This window comes from Equus asinus, chromosome 17, assembly GCF_041296235.1.
Source record: "Equus asinus isolate D_3611 breed Donkey chromosome 17, EquAss-T2T_v2, whole genome shotgun sequence".
Taxonomy (NCBI): domain Eukaryota; kingdom Metazoa; phylum Chordata; class Mammalia; order Perissodactyla; family Equidae; genus Equus; species Equus asinus.
The window spans coordinates 22,588,561-22,613,783 of record NC_091806.1 but is presented as its reverse complement, the minus strand read 5'-3'; the positions used below and the strand labels follow the sequence as shown (position 1 = coordinate 22,613,783).

Genomic DNA, 25,223 nt, shown 5'->3' with positions numbered 1-25,223 from the left:
AACAACCAAGCTATCCTTCAGTAGAAGAATGGACAAATAAACTGTGGCATATCCAGACAAGGTAACATTATTCAACACTAAAGAGAAATGACAAGACATGGAAGAAACTTACATGTATATTACTTAGTGAAAGAAGTCAATCCAAAAAGACTACATTCTGTATGATTCCAACTATATGACATTTTGGAAAAGGCAAAGCCACAGAGACAATAGAAAGATCAGTGTTTATTAGGGGTTAATCAGGAGGGAGGAATGAACAGGTAGAGTACAGAAGGTTTTTAGGGCAGTTAAACTAGTCTGTACAATAGTACGATGGTGGATTCCTGTCACTGTGCATTTTTTCAGACCTACAGAAAGTACAATATCAAGGGCGAATCCTAACGCAAACTATGTACTTTAGATAATGATGATGTTTCAGTGTAGATCCATCAAATGTAATAAGTATGCCACTGTGTTGTAGGATGTCAATAATGGAGGAGGTCACACTTATTTTGGGACAGGGATACAGGGAATTCTATATATTCTACTCAATTTTGCTGTGATATTAAAACTGCTTTAAAAAATAGTATTTTTAAAGATTAACACTTGATAATCTATTTTTAACGTTCCTAATTAACTTCTCCTTTTGCTTCATCATTTCTCTCTCATTCACACCTAGGGCATCATAAAAGGTCACCTAAGAGAGTTAGATTTTTTTTAAGGCAAAAAAAATCACTTAGATGTATGGTTTTACACAGTGCATTGACTTCAGGAAAAATATTATTATTGCATATAGTCCTACAAGGTGGTGATGAAAGGGAGTAGTGAAGGAAGTAGTCTCAGTAGGCATTTTTTCAGGAGGCATATCTGGTAACAAACTTTGCTAAGAGATAATCTGAGGCATAGACCTACCTCATTCATGGCTTGGCTATCTGGTCAAGAACTTAGAAAGAAAAAGATTAAAAGCAAGGGTATGGTAGATAATAAGGCAGTGCATGGACCTTTTAGAATGAACATGATATGAAAATCTATTTGTTCCATGTAAATGCCCACCAGACATCAAGGAGAAGACTCTTGATGAGCAAGTTGACAGGATGACCCATCTGTGAATGACAGTCAAGTTCTTTCCAAGCTCTCACAGCTTGCTAAATGGGTCAATGTAAAAATTGGATCTAATGGCAGTCTAATATCATGCATGGGCTTAATAATATGTATTTGTCTTCACCAATGCTTTTCTGGCAACCTCTGTAGCATAACGCTCAACATATCATTAATGAATACAGGCCATTGCAGAGAACTCGATAAAGCACCAGTCAGGTATCTGATGTTAGGTTTATTGTATCAGACCCAGTTAATCATGAAAGAGTCACTTATTTGTCTTCACAAGAATAGATAAATTCTCGGGCCGGCCCAGTGGCACAGCAGTTAAGTTCGCAAGTTCCGCTTCGGCCGCCCAGGGTTCGCCGGTTGGGATCGCGGGCGCAGACATGGCACCGCTTGGCAGATCATGCTGTGGTAGGCCTCCCACATATAAAGTGAAGGAAGATGGGCACGGATGTTAGCTCAGGGCCAGCCTTCCTCAGCAAAAAAGAGGAGGATTGGCAGCAGATGTTAGCTCAGGGCTAATCTTCCCCACCTCCAAAAAAAGAATAGATACATTCTGTTTATAGTACTCCTGTACATGGACTCACAAAACTCTTTTTATTCATTCCCATTAAATCCTATTCAACATTGTCTCTAGCCAAGAATCCCACATCACAGCAAAGCTCATAGTCGTGAATGTCACCCACAGAAATTTGTTCTAAGTATCAGCCAAATACTTTCTCATTACTTTGAGTGACAGTAAACTTTCAAAGGTAGCTCGTTTTTCACTTTAGAAAATAAATAACTCTTTCTTTTAAAGTCCCATTTGAATACAAACTGAGAAAAATAAAGTTATAGGGTGAAATTAGTTTCTTTTTTTTATTTTTCCTTGTGATAGGACAAATATCTGGGCCTTTTATTCCTCCTCTAGAATTTCTCTATTAGATTAGTTCTAACCTCAAAGGACTATTAGTGCTCTAGTATAAACAAAGAAAAGCATGCCTAGAGAATCCATTGAATTCACTACCATCCATTGTCAGAATTTACTGCCTGTTTGTTGCTTTAGAACTAGTAACAAATGTGTTCAGTGTGGGTGACACATTCTTATTCTACCTAAGGTTAACTTTTTAAACCAGAGTTTTTCCATGGCATTTTTCATCTCTGAATTTCTCAAGGTGTATATTAAAGGATTCAACATGGGAGTGATAACTGTACAAACCACAGTTATGGATTTATCAATGGGAAAGTTGGAAACAGGTCTAACATACATGAAAATACAGGGAACAAAAAAGAGGACAACCACCATGATGTGGGAAATGCAGGTAGACAGGGCTTTGCGCCTCCCTTCCTGACTGTGAGCTTTAAGGGAATTCAGAATGACTCCATAGGAGATTAGTAGAAGGATAAAGATGACCATACAGATTGCTCCACCATTGGCAACCACAGTGAAGCCTACCACGTAAGTGTCAGTGCAGGCAAGTTCCAATAATGGGTACATGTCACACATGAAGTGATCAATGACATTGGGTCCACAAAAGGGGAGGTTGTACACAAAGAGAAGTTGAACCATAGAGTGCACAAAACCTCCAACCCAGGCCACCACTACCAGCAGGATGCAAACCTGTTGATTCATGATAGTCAAGTAGTACAGCGGCTTACAGATGGCCACATAGCGATCATAGGCCATTGCCACCAGAATGAAGACCTCAGAACCAGCAAATAAGTGTTCTAGAAATAGCTGTCCCATGCAAGCTGGGAAGGAGATTGTCTTTTTATCACAGAGTAAGTCTATAATCAATTTGGGTGAAATGACAGTGGAATAAACTGCATCCATGAGTGATAGATAGACAAGGAAGTAGTACATTGGGGAGCCCAGAGAGGGGCTGGCAAAAACAGTCAACACAATGATCAAGTTGCCCACCATTGTCACAATGTAAATGAGTAAAAACATGAAAAATAATGCCTTTTGCCCCTCAGGATCCTGAGTGAGGCCCAGGAGGACAAATTCTGTCACATTGTTACTATGTCCCATTTACTCTTCTATAAGGCCTGTTTCAGGGATGAGAGCTCAGAACAGGACCTGAAATGAAATTGTGAACATGACAGTGAATACGTTTATTATGTTATAGACACATCTTCATCATTATGTCTTCCACAGCGGTTTACACTCAATAAACATTTAGTAAATATCTATTGAGGTCTTCTACCAAAGAGCCCATTACATCTTCCTTTGACAATTCTACTTCTCCTCAGATGAATTTGCCTGGATTACAAGTAACAGATTCTATCTCAAAGTCCTAGTGGATCTTCTCCTCTGTGGAGAACGTAATCAAAGGCCAATAGTCAAGTCCTACATTTAATAAAGACATTTAAATTGTGTCCGTTTTTGGCACAGAAGTCTGCAATGATGAACAGGGAAAGGGCTCCTATTCTCCAGAAACTTACTCACTGGTGGTGGTGATAAACTCTAAATAAATTGGCATGGATTCAGACCTTTGAGTTGGTAGTATTTGTAGTAAGTACCTTGACAATATGATCTACGTAGCACCAAAGACAATGTCTCTTCTGGAACAACTCACTTGATACTATGATATTCCACTATTAGATGTACAGTCCTTTATGTCTCAAAGGACATTCAGTCTTCATGAATCTCTCATTAAATTTAAAGAAACTAGACTTTGAACTGTATCAAATAACTACAAAATTATTTAAGTATTATTCCCTGTAGCCACTACTTGTTCTGACTGACTTTCTGTCAGCTTTTTAAGGAGTAGTAATTCTCTCCACTTAATCTTTGCCTTCCCACAAATCTTAATGCACACAACACTACCTAAATTTTCAGCAAATATTTTTGAACTGAACTGAAATGCCTCATGACTATCACCAACTATTGCATTAACATCTAGCTTTTTTTTTTCAAAATTCTTGGGATGAGAAAGGTAGTGAGGTCAGAGAAAACAGGCACTGGAAAGAGAGGTAGAGGACAATGCGACATAGTTTTATTTGCAATGCTTCTTAGGTACTGAGAGAACTCAAAAACTGAACTTCAGTGCTCAGATTTGAAAAAGCAGCGTACTCAAGGGAAAAGTCCAAGTTCAGTATAAAAAGCCATGGGTTTGAGTCATTTTCAAAATGTAATTACAATCCTGCTCAGTTTGCTCTTTGGAAAACAAAGGGTTTAAACTAGATGGCCCCAAATCCTTTCCAGTCCAACTGTCTATGGTACTATTAGTGCAGCTCCACCTTATTCTACTCTGCTGACAATTTTTTTCTTCATATTTTTATAACTAAATAAAACTTTTCAAGCTTATCACCATTACTTGAAAAAAGCTAGCCAGTGGTAACGGGATTTGATAACCACAGAGACCAAGTAGTGACTACAAGTTTCTCATTCAGTGTGTACCTATTTAAGATCCAAAAGATCTTTGGAGAGAGAAGACAGCACAGTGATGAGTAATGTGGACTCTGGAGCTGCTCTGTCTGTGTTGGAATCTCAGCTTTGCCACCTACTATCTAGGTGACACTGGGCAACTTAATAAACCTCTCTATGCTTCAATTTCATCATTTTTGAAATGGGGATACCAATCGTGCCTACCTATTGGGGTGGTTGTTTTATTATATATAAAGTCCCTAAAACCTGGTAAGTGCCTGGCACCTGATAAAGCCTCAATGAATGACAGCTATTATTAATGTTCTTGAGTGCCTCACTATGAACACTGCATCAGAACAAGCCATCTGGATCTTTGTCAATTTGATAAGAATTATAGACATAGTCCAGGATAAAAAGAATATCATAGCTAGAATTCATGAACCCCAATTTGGGTATAAGATAAGAAGGTATATTTAGGAATTATCTATTTTAGTATATATGACTAGTAATATTTGCCTATGATGGAATGTATTTTAGCTAGAAGCAAGCATAATACTAGAAAAAAAGTAGAAAATGAAAGAAAACAAGGATCAAATCAGTAAGAAGAAATTATATTTGAGAAATGAATGTTCACCCAATAAGAATATTAATGTGATAATGAAGTGAAGTCATATTCTTTAAAAAAATCTTCAAAAACATTTCCTTTAGTGAACAAGAGCTGGAAGCCCAATTCCCTGAGGCTTCCAGGGGTTACCCAGGAGGCTCCTTGGGAAGCCATAGCAAATAAACACAGAGCACATCCTAGTAAAAAAAGAAAAGAAAATTCAAAAGGAAAGGAAGCATTCATTTCTCAGAGACCTTACATCTGATGGTAAGGACAGAATTAAACAAGAGAGAAGAATTGTATAATTACAGACACAAACCCAAATTTGCAGATTATTCACTGCTCGAAAAACTTTACACAATTATTAAACCTCAGATGTAGACAAGTTGATTCCATTCACACAGATTTGGCAGGCGGGGAGGATAGATGCAGGAAAGTCTGAGTTTTCTTTAAAAATCCGCTGTGGGGAACATTCCACACACTCATTCACATCACTGCCCCCTTCTTTAGAAGCCCCCTGTGGTGAACATTCCACACACTCACTCACATCACTGCTCCCACTTGATTCAGAAGTTCTGTTGTTGTGGAAGCTGTAGGTTGTTAAAGGCTCACCTGTTGAAGAACATAAGAGTAAAAGGTCATCTATATCCAATTACTTTTTTTCACTCCTTACTTTCTGCAGAATCTAGTGCTCTTACTCTCATTAATCATCAATATTGGATTTCACCAGGATGAATCTTCTACTACCAGTTAAATTATTTATATGTGAAAATTAGGTATATAACGTATTCTCCGTAGTTTAAGTCATCAAAGATTTGATACTATAAAAACCAAAAGATAGTATTACTAGGTTTTCAAATTAAACCAGTAAGTTAACACTTCTTTATTTTGTAACTATCATTTAACGTAGTTTCTTAAGAATATGATTTTTTAAAAAGACATTAAAATACTATAGGTAGAAAAATACTACAGTCCTTTACAATTTTACAATTTTATGCCTCTAAGTGACAGCAAGCAAGACACTTCCCTGAGTATGGGTTTCTTTATGAATGTGTACAAACGTGGTTGCTGTGATAGTTCTAAAAGATTCACACATAAAAGCCCTCATCAAGCTCCCAGAACAAAATAGTTTTTCATTGCTTTATATTTTAACACGTTTGGTATGACATATGATTTTAAATTCTCTAAACATGTAAAAGTAATTATAAATATTAACATATCACATAAAATATAATAGCCCGTGAACCAAGATTATTAATTCATGAGTGTACTTGTAATGCATTGCACGTTTCTCTTTGTTATTTGGCGAAACGGACAACAAACATCTGTCAGGCTGTAATACTAAAAGCAAATACACTTTGTATATTCTGGTTTATTTCTGTGTGTTCCTAGCTTACTTTACTCAATTCAGACTTCGTCCAATGAAAATATATGATATTTAAGAATTAGCTATCTTTAAACATATGACTTTTCAATGAGTATCCCCTGTTGATTTTTCAAGAACTCACCTCTTGGTTTTTTCCTTGATCTCTAAAATCAGTGCTTCCTTCACTGAGGGTAACATAGACCTTCATATACCTATGTGTGAACACAGAACACACAGTAACGTATGACTGATCAGTGGATCTAGAAATAACTTCAGGTGGCCGCACTTTCCATACTTCCACTCAGGTTCCCCATTACCTCAATCTTTTAGATAAACGTGGAAGTATTGGGTGTGGATGCCTAGAATATAAAGACAGTTTTAAATACAACATAAACATTTACTGTGCAAAGATAATTGAACATTCTCACCTGCTGGGAAAATTTCTTCAAAGATAAACAAAGCTGCTCTGTTCTCAGACTATGTAAAAAGTGATGTAATTAGTGGAGATTAACTTGGCCAAGCCCCTTCCTTGCCAAAACAAACTGCCCCCAAATTTTTAAACACTGACATTGATTATTTGAATGTTTCTCCTCAGTCAATTACAGTGAGGCAACGAAAAAGTACTTTACTTTGAGGATTTAGGATGACATTCATGTCTCTAACCATTAATATATCCAGGTGCCTAACAAGACAAATACTGGGATTTAACTTCCTAGAATAACCAATGAGAGCATTCCTCCTGGTAATAGCAGAACTCTTTAGACTTTCAATCATTCAAATAGCTCATCCCTAAGGCTGCTTCCTCCCTAATTAAAAGCATGTCTCTACATCTATCCAACTTCCTCCAAGAAAATTGAGAAATTTAATAAATTTCTACAAGCAATGAAGGATATCTATGAACAGGAAAATATAACATGAAAACATCTAGAGGACCAGACATGAGTTGAAGATAGACTCCATCCTGGAAATCTCTTGGGCCACTCCATAAGGAAAATAATTCTTCCATTTATTTGCATGGACTCAGCCTACGGTTTTTACATCATGCTGTTTTAAATGAAAGATGATGTAAGGTCACTATAGATTAGTTTATTAGAATATGTGGAACAAATTCAAGTAAAGTAACCTCTTCTGGACAGTGTTCTCCCCTAGAATAATCCATAGAGAAAAAAAGATTTGGCTCTTGCCAACAAAGAGTAGTAAACAGCCAAATATGTGAAAAGCCAATAATGTGAAAAGAAAAAAATGTTAAACAAAGTAAATAACAAATTAAGAGCTTCATGTTAGGAAATATTTAGGCAAGGCAAGTATTTCAGCCAAAATGAAAGGAAAATCAGTTTCAAGTTTCCTTGTGATTCACATCCACAACAAAAGAGCTCCTTACTGCAGCTGTTATAACCTTTGCTCAAGGGGCCCTGAGGCTCAGAGGGAGAAAGCACTAAGACTGAGAAGTAATTGAAGCTGATATTTGAATTCTTTTTTTTTAATTTCTGAAAATAAATTTATTTTAGGAGAAGGTGGTGGCACTTCTGTTCTGAAACTATTACACATGGAAAAACTAATCTTCAAACGTAATTTTTTGCCTTTTCATGAATAATCCATCAAAGACCTGAATTCTTCCCTAAGACCTGTACTCATTTTTCCTCAGATTATTAAGGCTTGTATTTGCATATCAAATAAAGTTAGTTTACCCAAGAATGAGTTTTCCATAATTAAAACAAACTCAGATTCATGTAGTATATTTTAAAATATTTTTCCCATTTTTCTTTTTCCTTCCTAATTGTTTTTTATTGAGATTCATAATAGTTTACATCATTGCGAAATTTCAGTTGTACATTATTTTTGTCTTTCACCACACAAGTGCTCCATTTCAGCCCTTGCGCCTACCGCCCCACCCCCCTTTCCCTGGTAACTACTGAACTGTTTTCTTTGTCCATGTATTTGCTTATATTCCACATATGACTGAAATCATCTGGTGTTTGTCTTTCTCAGTCTGGCTTATTTTGCTTAGCATAATATCCTCCAGGTCCGTCCACGTTGTTGCAAATGGGATGAATTTGTCTTTTTCTATGGCTGAGTACAGTTCCATTGTATATATATATATATCACATCTTTATCCAATCATCAGTCGATGAGCACTTACATTGTTTCTATGTCTTGGCTATTGTGAATAGTGACGCAATGAACATAGGGGTGTATATGTTACTTTGGATTGTTGATTTCACCTTAATGTGTAGATACCCAGTAGCAGGATAGCTGGGTCATATGGTATTTCTATTTTTAGTTTTTTGAAGAATCTCCATACTGTTTTCCATACTGGTTGCACAAGTTTGCATTCCCACTAGCAGCGTGGTGCTCCACATCCTCTCCAACATTTGCTGATTTTTTTTCTTGGTAATTATAACCATTCTGACTGGTGTAAGGTGATATCTCATTGTAGTTTTGACTTGCATTTCCCCACTAATTAGTCATGATGAACATCTTTTCATGTGCTTGTTGGCCATCTCTATATCTTCCTTGGAAAAATGTCTATTCATATCCTCTGCCCATTTTTTGATCCGGTTGTTTGCTTTTTGTTGTTGTTGAGTTGTGTGAGTTCTTTATCTACTTTGGAGATCAACCTCTTGTCTGATAAATGATTTGCAAATATTTTCTCCCAGTTGGTGGGTTGTCTTTTCATTTTCTTCATGGTTTCCTTTGCTTTGCAGAAGCTTTTTAGGCTCATATAGTCCCATTTGTTAACTTTTTCTTATGTTTCCCTTACCTGAGCAGACATGGTAGATATTTCAATTCTTGAAAAGACAAGTGATCACAGACCTGTAGTTCTCTATTGGAGTGGAGGTTGTTGAGAACTGTCTGAATCTATGTCAGGTGGAATCATAATGATATTTATTCCCTTAATTTTAGTTCAATATCAACTGGTAACTGTTTCTACAGGAAAGGAATTAGTTTTCAACAAGAGCCTGCCTGTACATCAAACCTTACTATGGGTTCCACTGAGGATGTTCATCTCCACACATATTTAGTTTAATATTGAATTTTCTAGGTCATAAGGGTCTTAGGTAAAGAGTCATTAAATACCTGTATGAACCATCTGAAGATCTTTATTATGTACTAAGCCACATCAAAAGTTGGAAGTTTTCAGCTTACCTAATAAATGGAAGAAAACCAGTAAGCCCAAATGTTACGTGTATTATTTGTAAGACTTAAAGAATAGATCTAAGCACTTTTCCTCTCTTACCAGTGAATGGCAAAGGATATAGTAGTTATTATTAATTTAAGAGAACTATCTGATATGATCAGGGTTCCTGTGAACTGAATTATGACTCAGAGCTGGAGAACTAATATATGCATAGGTATAGTTCTCTATGTCCCCCTTCCAGCTGAATGCAAAGAACTGCTAAAGCTTTCTGTGTAACTGAATGAAGTGAAGGGATTTTCTAGAAAGATGATGTCTACTGCAGCCCAGAGGCTGAATTTATGTGCCCCAATAAGAATAATACACTTAAAATATTAACTGGTATAGACATTGCCTAAAAATACGTAATAATACCCAGTAAATTCTCTACAAGCCACATCCATTCCAAACTAGAAAATTAAATAGAGAGATAATATTTGTCATCTGGAAAAGTAAGAATGGGTTGTTCTGCATCAAATCTTCCAATAAGAACAATTGGAAGAGCTAGAAAAATATAAAATGTATGTGTTTAAAAGTATCAGAGATCTAACAAGGAATCGAGGATTTGTAGGTCCAAAATTTTGAAGAGAAGAGAAACTAGAGAGCTAAAACCCTGCATTTCACTGCTTCTTTTTCTGAAGATATGGCCCAATTCTAAAAGCCACAAATGAAAGGCTGAAAAGCTAAGTGGAACTTCCACAGATGCTTTACCCTGGGCAACAACAAATGAAATTGTGGGTCTATCAAGAAGAGGCTTTTGTAAACAAACAGGCTCTCATTTGAGACCACAAAGGGCTTTACTCTTGGAATCATGGTAAATATTTCTACTACTATAGAGTAGTTCTCAGAGAACCTCGAGCCAACCTTAATCATCTAATTTCTTGATTAGATTAGATTATCTGGGATTTATTTTTCCCCAAGCCTAGCTGGTAGCTAGAAACAAAACAAAATCCTCTTAAAGAAGAAAACATCATAAAATCCTTGAATTATCTCCACAGCTTTTGAAATATAAAATCTGGCACAAAAACAAAAACAACAAAGCATAGGAGAATACAAGGCCTAAGTGAAAAGCAATGGTAATAGAAACAGGTATAGATGATCCAGACTATGAAAAAACAAGCATTTTAAAATAAACCTAGTGTGTTCAAATAATTAAAGATCAAGATGGATAATAAATTGAATAAAAGAAATTTGAAAACTAAAATATATAGTAACTGAAATTAAGAACTCAATCATTGGTTTTAACAGCAAAGTAGACACATATGAATAGAGGATTCATAAATGGGAAGTAAGATTAGAAGAGAATATGCAAACAAAAGCAGAGAGAGATAAAAGTTTGGACAATGCAGAAAATAGCACAAAATACATTTAAAAGGCACAGTGTGTAGCTCCAACATACTTTTAATTTAACTATAATTCCAGAAAGATAAAAGAAAGAGACTAGGCAAAATATTTGAAGAGATATGGCTGAAATTTTTCCAAAATTCCTGAAAGACATTAAGCTGTATATTCATAGGGAGTTACAAATTTCATGAAGAATAAAATTTTAAGAGGATAAATTTTCAAAAAGGATAAATAGAAATGGTACAGCATAAACCCAAAAGACAGAGAAAACCTAAGGACATATTGCATTCAAGGAAGTAACAACAATGCTGACAACCAATTTCTTAAAAGGACTGAAAGCAAGAAGAGGAATGACATCTTCAGAGTGCCAAATGAAAACAGAGCTCAATGGCATGAACCTTACAAGATGAACATCTTAAATATGAGGATAAAACGTGAAAATAAAATAGTGGAATAAACTGCATAAAATCTAACTGAAAAAAAGTGCACTGTTTCTATACTAACATCAGAAAAAAGTAGACTTCAAGGCAGGACACATTTCCACATACAGAAGTTTTACAACTGCAAAACGTCAATAGAGAAGAAATATATAACAATTTTAAGCTGATATGCAACTAAAAGCATAGTTTCATAACTTTTTAAAAAAAACATAGATTGAACTAAAAGGAATAAGAGATAAATCAGCAATAATAGAGAGATTAACACGTCTCAGTAATTGCAAGAACATACACACCAAAAATTCATAAAGATATAAAAAATTTAGACAACCTCATTAACAAATGTAATCTATTGACATAAGAAAGCAATGCATCCAACAACTGCAAAATACATACTCTTTCCAAGTGCACATGGAACATTTTTCAAAATTGGTTATATGCTGGGCCATAAAGCAATTCTCAAAAAATTTCAAAATTATATTCATAAGTTGTGTCTCTGAACATGAGGAAAATAAGCTAGAAAATAAAAGTCTAAAACTAGAAAACTCCTGTGTTTTTGAAAATTAAACAGTGCATTTCTAAGTAACTCATGGGTAAAGTAAATCATGAGAGAAATTAGAAAATATTTTGAGCTCAACAGTAACGAATTAAAACATATCAAAACTTGTGAGAGTCAACTAAAATCTTATTTGTGTGTATTAGAAAACGATAAATCTTGAAAAACCAATGCACTAAATGTATTTTCAAGAAGTTGTTAACATAACATAAAAGTGAGGCCAAAATAAGCAGAGGGATGGAAAGAATAAAAATAAGAGTAAGTGTATGAATAAATCTGCATATTGCCTGAGTTATGGACCTACGCTGACTTGTGGACCATCACTATGGATTTGAACAAGGAAAACAAATGGAAGAATGGACAACAAAGCAGTTTGGAGGAGTGGTATGTGGATAGATCCCCTAGAATAGACACTGAATGCCACAAGGTTTGTTTCTTGTATAAGTACCATCAGAGATCACTGCAGAGAAGGGTCTCAAAAGTTCGGTTGACAAGAGGACCTGTCTTGTGCATATCACTCAGCATTTTCCCCAGCTACTTTTGTGGTCACTATCGCAGAGACGAATGCTCTACATAGGCTCAGTGAACAACATGATCTATCTTTCACCAATCCTGAGCTGGCTTTAGTACTGCTGAATGTCCAAAATTCCATCAGTAAAGTCCATCACTGACTTCTTAACAGGGCACAATAATCTAGGGAAACCAGCCAACAACCTGTGGCAGATTACTTCATTGAAACGCCTCAACCTAGAGGAGCCAGCATCTTGGCATCATATGTTCTTGGTAAATATTTGTCCCTTCTACTTGCAGTGCTTCAGTCTGCCTGATTATTCATGGATCAGAATCATTTATCCGTTGACATGGTATTCCACTCATTGTCGTCGCTAACCAAAAGACACATTTTACAGTAAATAAAGTAAAGCAAATTGCTCACCACCATAGAATTCACTGGTGTAACCATATTGTCCATCACCTAGAAGCAACTGGTTGAATAGCACGTTGGAATGGCCTACTGAAAGCTGAGTTATGGTACCACTTGGAAGACCCTACTCTGAAAGTTTAGAATAGTCTCCTATGTGTTTAGCATACAGTATGTGCTCAGTAACTTTTAGTCATCTTATATTTTATCTCGTGCATATTCATGACAGAATATCCCCATGCTAATACTTTCCCTCGTATAACCTTATATTTTGCCCTCCTCTGTTTCAATATCCAAGAGATCCATTTCCACCTATTTTACTCCAGCTATTACCAGTACATATTACCAAGATTCTGCAATATTTTTAGTTAAATAAACTATTTCCTTCTAAAACACAACTGTATTTCCTCTTTTGGCTCTACTGACACCTGAATCTAATTATTGATCTGGAGACAGTGAGGGACTGCTCTGGGAAAGGGCATGAGACCTTTGATAAAGAGGCCTTCTGCAACTTATATGAACCTTGAAGAAGCTAACCTTGAAGAGAATGACTACTAACAGCACTCACAGCAGCAGGAGCAACAAAGTCTTCTTCCCCAAACGGAGAGCAGGGTAGTAGATCACCATATACACCACAGTCCACCTCTTATGCTGCTTGAGTCCATTTTATCATATACATTATGGGGACAGCTCCACTAGGATCCTCTTTCTGGGGGAAAATTAGAAGAGAACGGTTAGATGGATAAGCTATGTACATTACTACTGCAGCGGATGTTAGAGTTGCAACTTCCGCTCATCATCTTCTTCCTTCATTATCAATTCAGTTCTTATTTCACCTTTCACTAACACCATGACTGGTCTCAGTGACTTACCTAGAGATGTAGCCCAGAACTTCACCCCAAAAATGTCTTATCACCTCTTCATTATGTCTTTTCAGGCCAAGGTTCCTGTATTTTCTCTTTTACTGTCACAATTGGATGACAGAAGCAAGAGGTAGCCAAGTGGATCGCCTGAGAGGCAAAAATAATTTTCCTTGTCACCACTGTGTTATAGTATCTGATAATCAGGGTCAGTTACCTCTACCAGAGTCATAGAAAGAACCTCTTTCTGACTTGCTACATATAGCAATCCTTCTAGCACTATTGGAGCCAGATTTAAGATAAATCCAAGACTGTGACAAATGGGACATGGTGAATTAAGAAAAGAATTCCTTTATAACATAATTGATCCATTTGATCAACTAATTATGAAGGTTTCCATAACTTCGAAGTTTGCAGTTAAGTTAGCCAATCAACAAGTATCTTTATATTTCAAAACAATTTGAGTTGAGTTTTTTGTCATTTACAAGCAAAACTATCCTAACTGAAATACCCTCATTTCAAATATGTATGTGAAATTGGGTTATTTTATAAGTCCTTTTATTCATTTATATATATATATTTTTTTGAAACTATCACATGATTTTACTTGTTGCAACATTATAATCTGTATTGTCATCTAGAATACCTCATTACTCTTTCAAATTTAACTGTGATTTGCATATCTTTATGTTTATGTTTCCACATGAACTTTTAGAATCAAAGGAATGTCAGGCATAGTTTTCTTTTATGTGGAAAGCAATGCCATATATGTTTACCATTTTGTCCCAAGGATATATATACTTAGCATACTGCCATAGTTTTTAATGAAATTTAGATGTGACTATACTCAAAGTAGGTGAATTTATTACACTGATAACAACATAATAGTTTTTTTTCAGAGGAAGAAGCTTGAGAGAATATAAAAGCTATGATACATATGGTTAGTGAAATATGACCCATCAATCTAGTCAAAATACAGAGCCTGAAGCAATCAGACAAGTTTCTAGGAATAACACGGTCCTTGATCATTAGAGACATTCTACCAACCCTGCCAAACACACCTCTATCCCTTTCAAGTCCTAGTAACAAGGAAGAAATGACCCTGGCTCTAGATTTTAATGGGAAGTTCCCTGGAATCCCATAATATCAGTGCTCAGATATTATCAGAAGTGTCTACCATATAGATATTTGCAGCCAGGAGACTTTGGCAGAGGCCAAATACTGCTACCCTTAATGAACACTGGGATTTGGGATTCAATAATTCCTTGATTCAGTGTCCAGAAGCAGCTTATTTGAAAGACAACCACTGAAAGTCTTTGGATGTTTGTAGACACAACTTAAATGCATCACCAGTGTCCTTTATGCCATGGGTGATGTCAGAAGGTCATTCCATAAAAATGGAGTAGAATAACAAAGTTCTTTAATGAAATGGAAATAGTATATACAGAAATATGCTATGAGAGGTGGCACAGGGGAAGTACTTCATATTCACAAGCATAACTTTCAGAACAAAATAGAACCTCTGGCAGAGTTGGCCACTCACTTTTATTGCTAAATGATATGAATTTAATTATTCGCTTCCTGCTAAAGAAACACAAGATACTTGATTCCCCAATGGAAGTTCCCAAACTGAAGGGTAGGATTCACATGGAAATCTGCTAAAATTCCCCTTGAAATGTAAAAGGTAAAATGTAGGTCAAATAAGACAAAGTTAAGTCCACCCAGTGGCCCGATATATGAGCAGCCTATCTATCAGTGCAAGGAGCATTTGGTCCTCACCTTCAGCAATGTCTGGATATTTATAAATCCATGGGTTGTAGGTAATAGCTTCATCATTTTGTCAGACAAATAAGCCCTCGATGAACGGATAATCATGATATCCGTGACAAAGAATGCTGTTGTGGAAGGTCTTACAGTATTCAGAAGGAAGATTAAAGTGGGTAATGTTGATCCCCCCAAAGAATCCAGGTATTGACTCAAAAAAGAATAGAATGCCTTTGACCTAACCTCCAGGAGTAGCCACTTGAATATATGAGATAAATGATGTGACCTGGTGACCTCAAATAGATTTATCTTGAAATAGACTTTTAATTCCACTTTGGACTTCATTTAGCCTATGATCCAAATCATAAATGAAAACACTATCAAGCTGTTGGAACAATACATAACGTGCCAATTTTCTCCCCCAAATTTCATCTTATTGAACCAAGGCAAACAAATTTCCCCATGTCTAGTGGGCATAAATGGACTAAGAAGTATATCACATGAACATATTATACCCCTCACAACTCAAACAATAATGGCTAAATCAAAATCTGAAATTGGGTTCAGAAGGGTAATAAATGGTTAAAAGGGAAAATCATGACAGAAAGCAAATAAGCACACAAATGGGTGATAACTCTTAGGAAAGACACTATTATTCCTTTCCCATGAGATTATCTTGACTCTAGAAAATAAAACTCAGCTACTTCTCACGTGTGACATTAAGTCAGTTGATGTTAGGAAAACGTACTCAATCCCTTTTTACTTGAGTGAGAGAACTTGATTGAAGTTTATTTAGTGCTTTTCCTGAGAAGTATATTATTTGTAGGAAAGATATAATGCAATGCCTCTATTGACCCACCTGAACTGTTAAATGGTAGAAATTGTAAAGAGTAAAGAAAGAAAAGGGTAGTCCAGTTGGTAGAGGAATAGCTAAAAGTCCTATAGTATAGTCCTTAATCCTGAGATGTAGACATTAATTGTGAGGCATGCACCTTCTTGTGTTTCAATGGAAAGTCTGATGCCCTTAATAAGTCACTCTGAACCAGCAGAACTTGAACTCCAAACTCTTTCCCCATACCTCTGCACTGGGAAGCTGCTCAGCTTCATTTCAGAAAAGTGAAATTTCTGCTCACTCTTTCAGACTTTCAGCTATTTTTTGGTTGAGCTTAATGTAGTCTCAACCAGCATATAAGCAGCTTAGTAATCAGCTAGGTATTTGAGACGTGGAAATAAGGATTTACAGAAAAGAATGGAGAAAGTGGAAATGACATATATGGATAAAACAGAGAATATATTTTTCTATTTTTTCTTAAATGATTTTTAAAAAGTAATCATTTAAAGGAAGATTAATAATATATTCAGGGGTTTATAACATTTGCTGTAGTAAGATGTATGACAACAATTTCAAAAAGCAGTGGGATGTAATTAGAATTATAGTTTGAAGAGATTTTTAATTTATGTTGAGAAATTGAATTCTGCCAATGATCATGTGAGCAAGCTAAGTGGATCCTTCCTCAGCTGAGCCTTCATATGAGACTGTGGCTCCAGCTAACACCTTGATTATAGCCTTGTGAGAGACCCTGAAGTGGAAGGACCAGATAAATCATGCCCAGTTTCCTGATGTACAGAAACTGTGAGATTAGAAGTGTGTCTTGTTTCAAGTCACTGTTTTGAGATATTTTTCATGCATAAATAGAAATTTAATACAGATATCTAGAAAATCTTCCAAGTATTTGGAAATAGCAATAAATATTTAAAGAACCTATAAATCAAGGAAGAAATCATAATAGAAATAAGTAGATTTTATAAATAAGCAATAAAAACATATTGGAATTTGTGAGATGCAACCAAAACAGTACTTAGAAGGAAATTTATAGCTTTAAATAGTGATATTAAAGATAAAGTCTTAAAAGCAGCTGTCTAAGTTTTTATCTTAAGAAGCTAGGACAAGAGAAGTAAATTAAAGCCAAAGTAAAAGGACATAATAATGATAGGATAAAAAAATCAATAAATTAGAAAACGTAAAACAGAGAAAAACAAAACAGCCAAAATTTGGTACTCTTATAGAAAAACTGTTAAACTTCTAGCAAGAGTGATCAAGAGAAAAGAGAGAAAAATCCAAATTACCAATATCAGACATGAAAAAGGAGATAGACATCATACAGATCCATCAGACTTTAAAAGAATAGTTAAGGTTTTTGTTAAAAACATTATTCCAATAAATTTTATAACAGATAAAATGAGTAAAATATAGAAAAAACACATACTTCTGAAAATGACTCAAAAAGAAATTAGAAAGGTAAATACTCCTATATCTTATGAAGAAATGAACTGTCCTTTTTTTTGTAGATAACGATTGTGTCATAGAAAATCCTAAAGGATCTACAGAGATTACTAGAAATAAGTGAATTTAGCAAGTTTGTAGGATTCAAGGTCCAAATAAAATATTCAATTGTATTTCTATATATTAGCAGTAGTAACAATTGGAAAAAATGTTAAGTATCCTTTACAATAGCATCTGAAAACAACAACAAAAATATTTGATAATTTTTTGATGAATAATATCCCTACACTAAAAACTACTTTTTGAAAATACCCAAGTAAATAGATATATTGTGTTCAAGCCTGACACCTTGAATTGAATAAAATAATGACTGTCCTGCTTGTGGTCCTGCATCTAAATGGGTAGGGAGAAGCACTCCGTGGATCTCTTCCAGACATCACTTCCAAGATAATATGAATGTGAATTAAGATGTCCTGGATCCTACAGACCACCTAGTTGTTAGTAGAAAACAAGATATTAAAACATGCCATTTTCCTTAAAATAAAAGTCTAGAATCATGATATTCCAAATATATTTTTATGGGAAGTTTTGAAACTTTACAAAATGATCCTAAAATTTATCAGGAAAACTAAAGATTTAGGAATTGTTAGAAACTTTTGAAAAAGATGAAAAATTAGGGGAAACCACCCCTACTAAATACAAGTACACATTAAAAATCTTTTACCACTGAAATAGTATGTTAGTGGTAGGGGAATACGTCAAAGAAGAAGAAGGAAAATGAGTATTAGGAGAAGGAGGAGAAATGGCTCCAAGGTTGAACCCTTTAAATGTATAAAATGACATATTATATAGAAAAATTTCAATTATTACTGATGTTAACAATAATGTTGGCAGATTGTTTTACCTGTTTCAGGAAAATATGCTTAGATATTTCTTAATCATAAACAAAATTAAATTCCAGACGGGTTAAAAAAGTTTTTTGAAAAGTTATTACAAACAACAATTTAAAGGTTCTATTTTTTCTTTTTCTCCCCAAAGTCCCCTAGTACATAGTTGTGTATTTTTAGTTGTGAGTTCTTCTAGTTGTGGCATGTGGGACGCCACCGCAGCACAGCACTGATAAGCAGTGAAACCCTGGGCCGCCAAAGCGGAGCGTGTGAACTTAACCACTCAGCCATGAGGCCAGTCTTGGAAAATTCCATTTTCTTCAGTGATTTTATAAATATGAAAGTGCTAACAGTGATAGAAGAAGTCAAAAAAGAAAAGAATATTAAAATATAAAATCTTTATATAAGATGCCCATAATTATAGCACAAATAACATAAGGTTAATATTTTTAGCAAATATCAAAGAACAGCAAATATTTTTAGCAAATATATATATTTAATGTAGAAAGAGTTCATCAAAATTCATCAGTAAAAATTCTCATTCCCATAGAACAAGAATTCAAGGATACAAGTAAAGACAAAGTTTATGGAGTGTGTCCTATGTCCAAGACATTATGCAAGAAAGAGAGACAACAAAGACAACTAAGTAACTTTCCCTGACTTCAGGAAGCTTATAGACCAGTGAACATAGGCAATTAATAAAGATTTTAATCTCATCAATTGAAACAACAATACAAATTTGAAAATTAACTAAATGTCGGTCATAGTTCATTTGGGTTGCTATTTCAGAATACCATAGACTGGGTGGCTTAAACAACAAACATTTATTTGTCACAGTTCTGGAGGCTTGGAAGTCCAAGATCAAGGTGCTGGCTGATCCTGTGTCTAGTGAGGACCCACTTTCTAGTTCACAGACAGCCATCTTTTTGCCATGTCCATGATAATATTTTCTTTAAAGCCTCATTCAGAGAGAGAGAGAAGATTTTATGATTGAGGTCTCTGTCAAGTAAACCAATATATTCTGGCTTCTATATTACCTAATAATCTACATTCCATTAATAAGAGAAGAAAGAATAGCGTATATTGTCAGCATCTTTTTTAATAATATCACCTGAAATATCTGGTGTAGAGTTCTGTATTGCATATTTGAAGCTCATGGATTATAGGTTATGCTAACTTTACATATGAAAGGTAGGGCCTGGGTCACCATAGAAGGCTGTGGAATGCTATAAGCAAAAAAATGAGATGGGGATATTGAAAAATAGAAGAGGTGTGATCAGATATTATAAACTATCTGGGAAGATTAATAGATTATCTTTACGAAAATTTAAAATTTAACACCAAACAAAGTTGTTCCACTTGAGGATACACTATGATTTCCCAATCAGAACAATACACAAGATTTATTTTTCTGCATCTCTATCTTGTTCGTTCAAATCTTTTTATATACTTAGCCTCCTTATGATTAATATTAGAAATCCCAAGCATCATTCCTCTTCAACCTTACTGTACTAAGAAATATGAACAAAATTACATATTTAAAGTATCTCATAGATACAAACGTAAGATATATTTTAAATATTAATATGAGCTGTCTGTGTGGAGAGGAGTGAGACAAGGTTTTTGTTATATATTTTATTTTATATTTATGAAATTTGTAATGAGCACTATTAATTCTGAAAAAGGTTACATTATTTAAAAGAGAAACGAGAAAATCTTCTATTGACTAATTAATTTACATCATGAACTGTAGCATAACTCATAACATAAAACATAAAGCTATAGTCTCAACAGAGACATTTTACAAACTAAAACTGAAATACATTTTCCTAATAAATTATGAAAATCTTAAAAAATGTATCTTGATCATGGGCTATATTTAGGTAATATATGTTTATCATCATGCCCAAGTTATTAAATACGAGGAGAAATTTAACTACAGTTAAATAATCACACATGACTTTCCTGGAAGGAGCAATTCTTCATTGAAAAGATGTAGTACATTTCTCTGCTGGCTCATTTTCTTTTTCTTGTCCAGAGCTTTTTCATGGCATTTTTCATCTCTCCATTTCTCAGAGTATAGATTAAGGGGTTCAACATAGGGGTGATGACAGCATAAAACACAGTCAAGCATTTATCAATGGGTGAGGTAGAGGGAGGTCTCACATACACAAAAATACAGGGGACAAAGAAGAGGACCACCACAGCGATGTGGGAGCTACAAGTGGATAAGGCTTTGCGCTTCCCTTCCTGAGTAAGATTCTTCAGGGAGTGCAGAATGACCCCATAGGATATGAGTATGAGCATAAAAATGACCACACAGATTGCCCCATCATTGGCAACCACAGTGAGACCAACAATGTAGGTGTCAGTGCAGGCAAGTTTTAATAAGGGGTACATGTCACAGATGAAGTGGTCGACGACCTTGGGGCCACAGAAGGGCAGGTTATAAACCAAGAGAAGTTTAACTATAGCATGCAGAAAAGCTCCAGCCCAGGCCAACAGAAGCAGCAGAACACGCACCTGTTGATTCATGATCGCCAAATAATGCAAGGGTTTGCAGATGGCCACATAGCGGTCATAGGCCATGACCACCAGGAGTAAAATCTCAGCACCACCAGATAAGTGCCATATAAAAAGCTGGCTCATGCAAGCTTGGAAGGAAATAGTTTTCTTCTCATAGAGTAAGTCTATAATCATATTTGGGGTAACTGTAGTAGAATAAACAGTATCCATAAATGATAAGTAGCCAAGAAAGAAGTACATAGGGGCATCTAGGGTTGGGCTGACCACCACAGTCAGGACAATAAGTAGGTTGCCCACCATTGTCACAATATAGAGGAGCAAGAACACTACAAATAATATTTTCTGACCCTGGGGGCTCTGAGTGAGCCCCAAGAGGACAAACTCAGTCACATTGCTCCTTTGTTCCATAGGTTCTTCTCTACATCTTATTTCAGAGTTAAGAACAAACCTACCTGTAAATGGGATTATTACTAGTGGCTTCCTAAAATCTTAAGGTGATTTGTTTATTCACTCAACAAATAGGCATTATGACTTATCATGTTCCAGTACATTCAGAGATTATAAGAATACAAGGCTGCTTAAAAAATGGTCCCTAACCTCAGTAATCTTACAGACTAATGGAGAGACAAGTAATTAGAGACGTACGTGGGAAAAAGATACATTATTATATAAATGGGTTGCCACAACTAGCTTTCCATCTGGAAGTTAATAAAATTGTACATATGGCTAATATCTTACAGAAAAATAAAATAAAAATAAATTAAAGGTTTAATTAAAAACTAAAGCAAGATTTAACTTATATTTATCATCCAGTTAATAAAGGAGCTGTCTTTCTACATTCTAAGCTTAGAAGAATCTTCTTAACTAATAATTGAAATCTCAAATAGACATATTTGAAGATTTCAAAAAATTTTAAGGATTTAAGAAAAGATACCATAATATCAATAGACAAAAGTAGTTTGCGGAAAAAATTTACATTTTAGAGGGCATATATAGTGTTAACATCAACACAGACAAAGAGTTCTAAGCAATTAACAAAAGAAAAACAAACCAACTGCAAGGTGGGCAAATCATATAAACAAGACGTTGAATGAAGAGTACATACAAATGGTCAACAAATATATGATAAATGCTGAAGCTCACCTGTGAACAGAAAAACAGGAATTGAAGTAACATGCTACATCATCCTCTAATTTTGACAGATTAACAAACGACATTTAGAGAACATATCAGTTGAAACTATCATGAGATTTAGAAATATCTGCCCATTATAACATCCCTAAATAGTCACACTTTAAATTATTTTTGAAAAATACTGATGTAAGAGGAGGTAAATTTATTTTAAAACTTTTTCATATGAAAATATGCAAAAGAGTATTACAATTGAATCAACCTCCATATATTTTAGCGATCACAAAGGATCCTTAATATTGCTGGTTATCAGAACTACAAAGGAGAACTTTTAAGTCTGTGAATTCCCATACCACTAAAGCACTCCTGTAAATGTAAAGCCTAGTTCAAAATCTTATGCATAAATATACTTTCTGGGTAACCTGCATAATGAGACAGTCATTACACCTAGGTTCCACGTTGTGCTGCCTTCCCCCTTGTCCTTCATGCACTGCTGCCATTTCTGTGAACACAGAGAGCAAAATAACACATGCACCGTCACTGGACTTTGACCTGTTTCCATGTAACCAACTCTGTCCATGCCTGCAGGTAGTCTGATTCATTTCAGTCTTTCAGAAAAATGTTACCTAACAAATTGCTGGGATTTTCAAAATGAGTATGAGTGTCTGTAACCTAAAGAAGTCTGAATCTTGATTGTGAACAAAGAAATCAAAACTTCATTGTCAGCAGAATTTGTCCTAATAATAGACAAATAGTAAATCAATATTTTCAGGTTAAAAAATAACTTTGTGGGAGAGAAAATTTGGAATTGTTGAGATAAATGTTTTTTAGTTTGCATTTTACACCAATAAAAGTGAAATAGCCTTAACAACATTTTGATTCTCAATCAGGTATACTGGCCTGTCTTCAAACAGCATCACTGAATTTAGCTTGCCTGAAGGATGGAGAGTAATTTTATATACATACTTTACTATGTTCTGCATCCATCATTTCAATTCCTGAAAAAGCCAGTCCTGTGAATATTGAAACAGGCAAACATTTCTGAGGTAAGGGCAAAGGTCTGTACACACTTTGTCTACGTTTGAACCACAGTGCGTATTATTGAGTCCTTCAGCTGGTGCATCTCCAGGGAAGATTCCTCTCTAATTAAATTCACTGGGACTTTAATCATGATTTTGAAGGTAGACTCTGCATCTCCAGAGACGCCATCAGCATAATCACCACGTAGAAGAGGACTTTCAGAACAATGTCTTCTGATGGGGGGCAAATCATAAAAAGAACAACTTGAGGTCAAACCACCAAAAGGGAAAAGTACAGTCTGGGCAGAAGTGGAATACCTAAAAACTCTCTTGTTTAATCATAACCTTCAAAACCGGCAAACTTGTTTCAGCTTAAACTGTATCTTCGCAGATGACATCTGAACTGACTTCCAGATGATGATGAACATGGATTTCAGAACAAGTCATTTAAAACTTATTTCAAATGAAGATAAAGTTTTTCACATAGTTTCAGACAGGCAAGTTGGTAGAATCTGTGTTAGTATGGGAGTGAGGAAACAGAACACAGTTGTGGGACTATTCCATTTATCTCAAAGCACCCAAGAACTTTCACCAAAATAGACAATACCCTAGGCCACAAAAAAGTTGTGATGCATTCCAACAGAGTTAAATAATACAGAATATATATCTTAGAATAATGTAATTCAATTAGAAATTGATAAGAAAAATATAACATTTCCCAATTATTTATAAATTAAGCAACACAGTATAAATTAAATAAGATCATTTTTAAAAATAATTGTTCAGCAGAAAGTTAATGATATACCATATGCATATAGAGCAGATATGAAAGATATGGGTGAAATATATATGAAAGATTATATATATGTTTACTAGATGCAGCTAAAGGAGTGCTTAGAGAGAAATTTATAGCCTTAAGTGCAAGTATTAGAAAACAATAAATGTAAGAAATGAACTGTTTCCATCTCAAGAAGCTGGAAAAGGAAAAATAAAATAAACCCAGAGAACACTGTAGAATGGAAATAGTAAATAGAAGACAGAAATCAATGAAATGGAAATTAATTGAAAAATAGATGAAATATATAAGCCTAGGAATTGATTCTTTGAAAAATTAATAAAATGGATAAGTGCGTAGCAAAACGGATTAAGGAAAGATAAGAGAAAAAACAAATTATCAGAATCAAGAATAAAGAGAGTGTCATCACTGAAGATTCTACAGATCTCAAAAAGATAACAAAAGGATATTATAAATGAATTTGTGACAGTATACTTGTCAACTATGAGAAAATGGACCACTGCTTTGAAAAACACAACTTTCTAAACATATACAGTAAAATATTTAAAAGCTGGAACAATTTTATGCTTGTTACCTAAATTAATTCTTTAAAATTCTTCCCCTCCCCAAACAGAATTCCATTCCCATATAGTTTCACTAATGAACTCTATATAACAGTTAATCAAGAAATAGTACCAACCTTACTTAGACATTTTCAGGGACAAGAGAAATTAAAATACTTCTTAACTCATTTTATACGCTCAGCATAACCCTGATACCAGAATGAAACAAGGGCATCACAAGAAAATAATCAGATCAATATCTCACATTAATATACACTCAAAATTCTGAATACAATATGTAGTTTGATTGTTTTGGATGTCTTCTTTCTGTATTTTTTTTTTTTAATGCTTGCTGTTATGGTTTATTAGGCAGGTCTGGAGTAGTGCTCAGTCTAGGGCTAATTATGTCCCACTACTGAAGCAAGATCTCCCTAAATAGTCAAGTACTGAATTCAAAGCCCAGGCACTCTTCTCTCTAATCCATCTAAATAAATCTGCCCCCAGCCTCAAGTAGTTTCCTCAAATGCATGCACTGAGCTGTACGCTGATGAATAACTGAGGGAGAGCCTCTGCAGTTCTCC

At 35.0% G+C, this 25,223-nt stretch overlaps 2 protein-coding genes across 2 annotated transcripts; both read right to left on the bottom strand.

The window, feature by feature from the left end:
- Positions 1 to 2,146: 2,146 nt before the first annotated feature.
- On the bottom strand, positions 2,147 to 3,094 carry LOC139040466 (olfactory receptor 4A5-like). The gene has a single exon (XM_070487233.1). It carries the CDS (start codon positions 3,092 to 3,094, stop codon positions 2,147 to 2,149), a length of 948 nt encoding a protein of 315 aa, XP_070343334.1.
- A 2,306-nt stretch (positions 3,095 to 5,400) lies between these two features.
- LOC139040569 (olfactory receptor 4A47-like) lies at positions 5,401 to 21,562 on the bottom strand. The gene is made up of 3 exons (XM_070487322.1): positions 20,654 to 21,562; positions 16,699 to 16,738; positions 5,401 to 5,648 (listed from the first exon to the last, which is right to left on the bottom strand). Exons 1-3 carry the CDS (start codon positions 21,560 to 21,562, stop codon positions 5,401 to 5,403), a joined length of 1,197 nt encoding a protein of 398 aa, XP_070343423.1.
- Between the last annotated feature and the right edge of the window lie 3,661 nt (positions 21,563 to 25,223).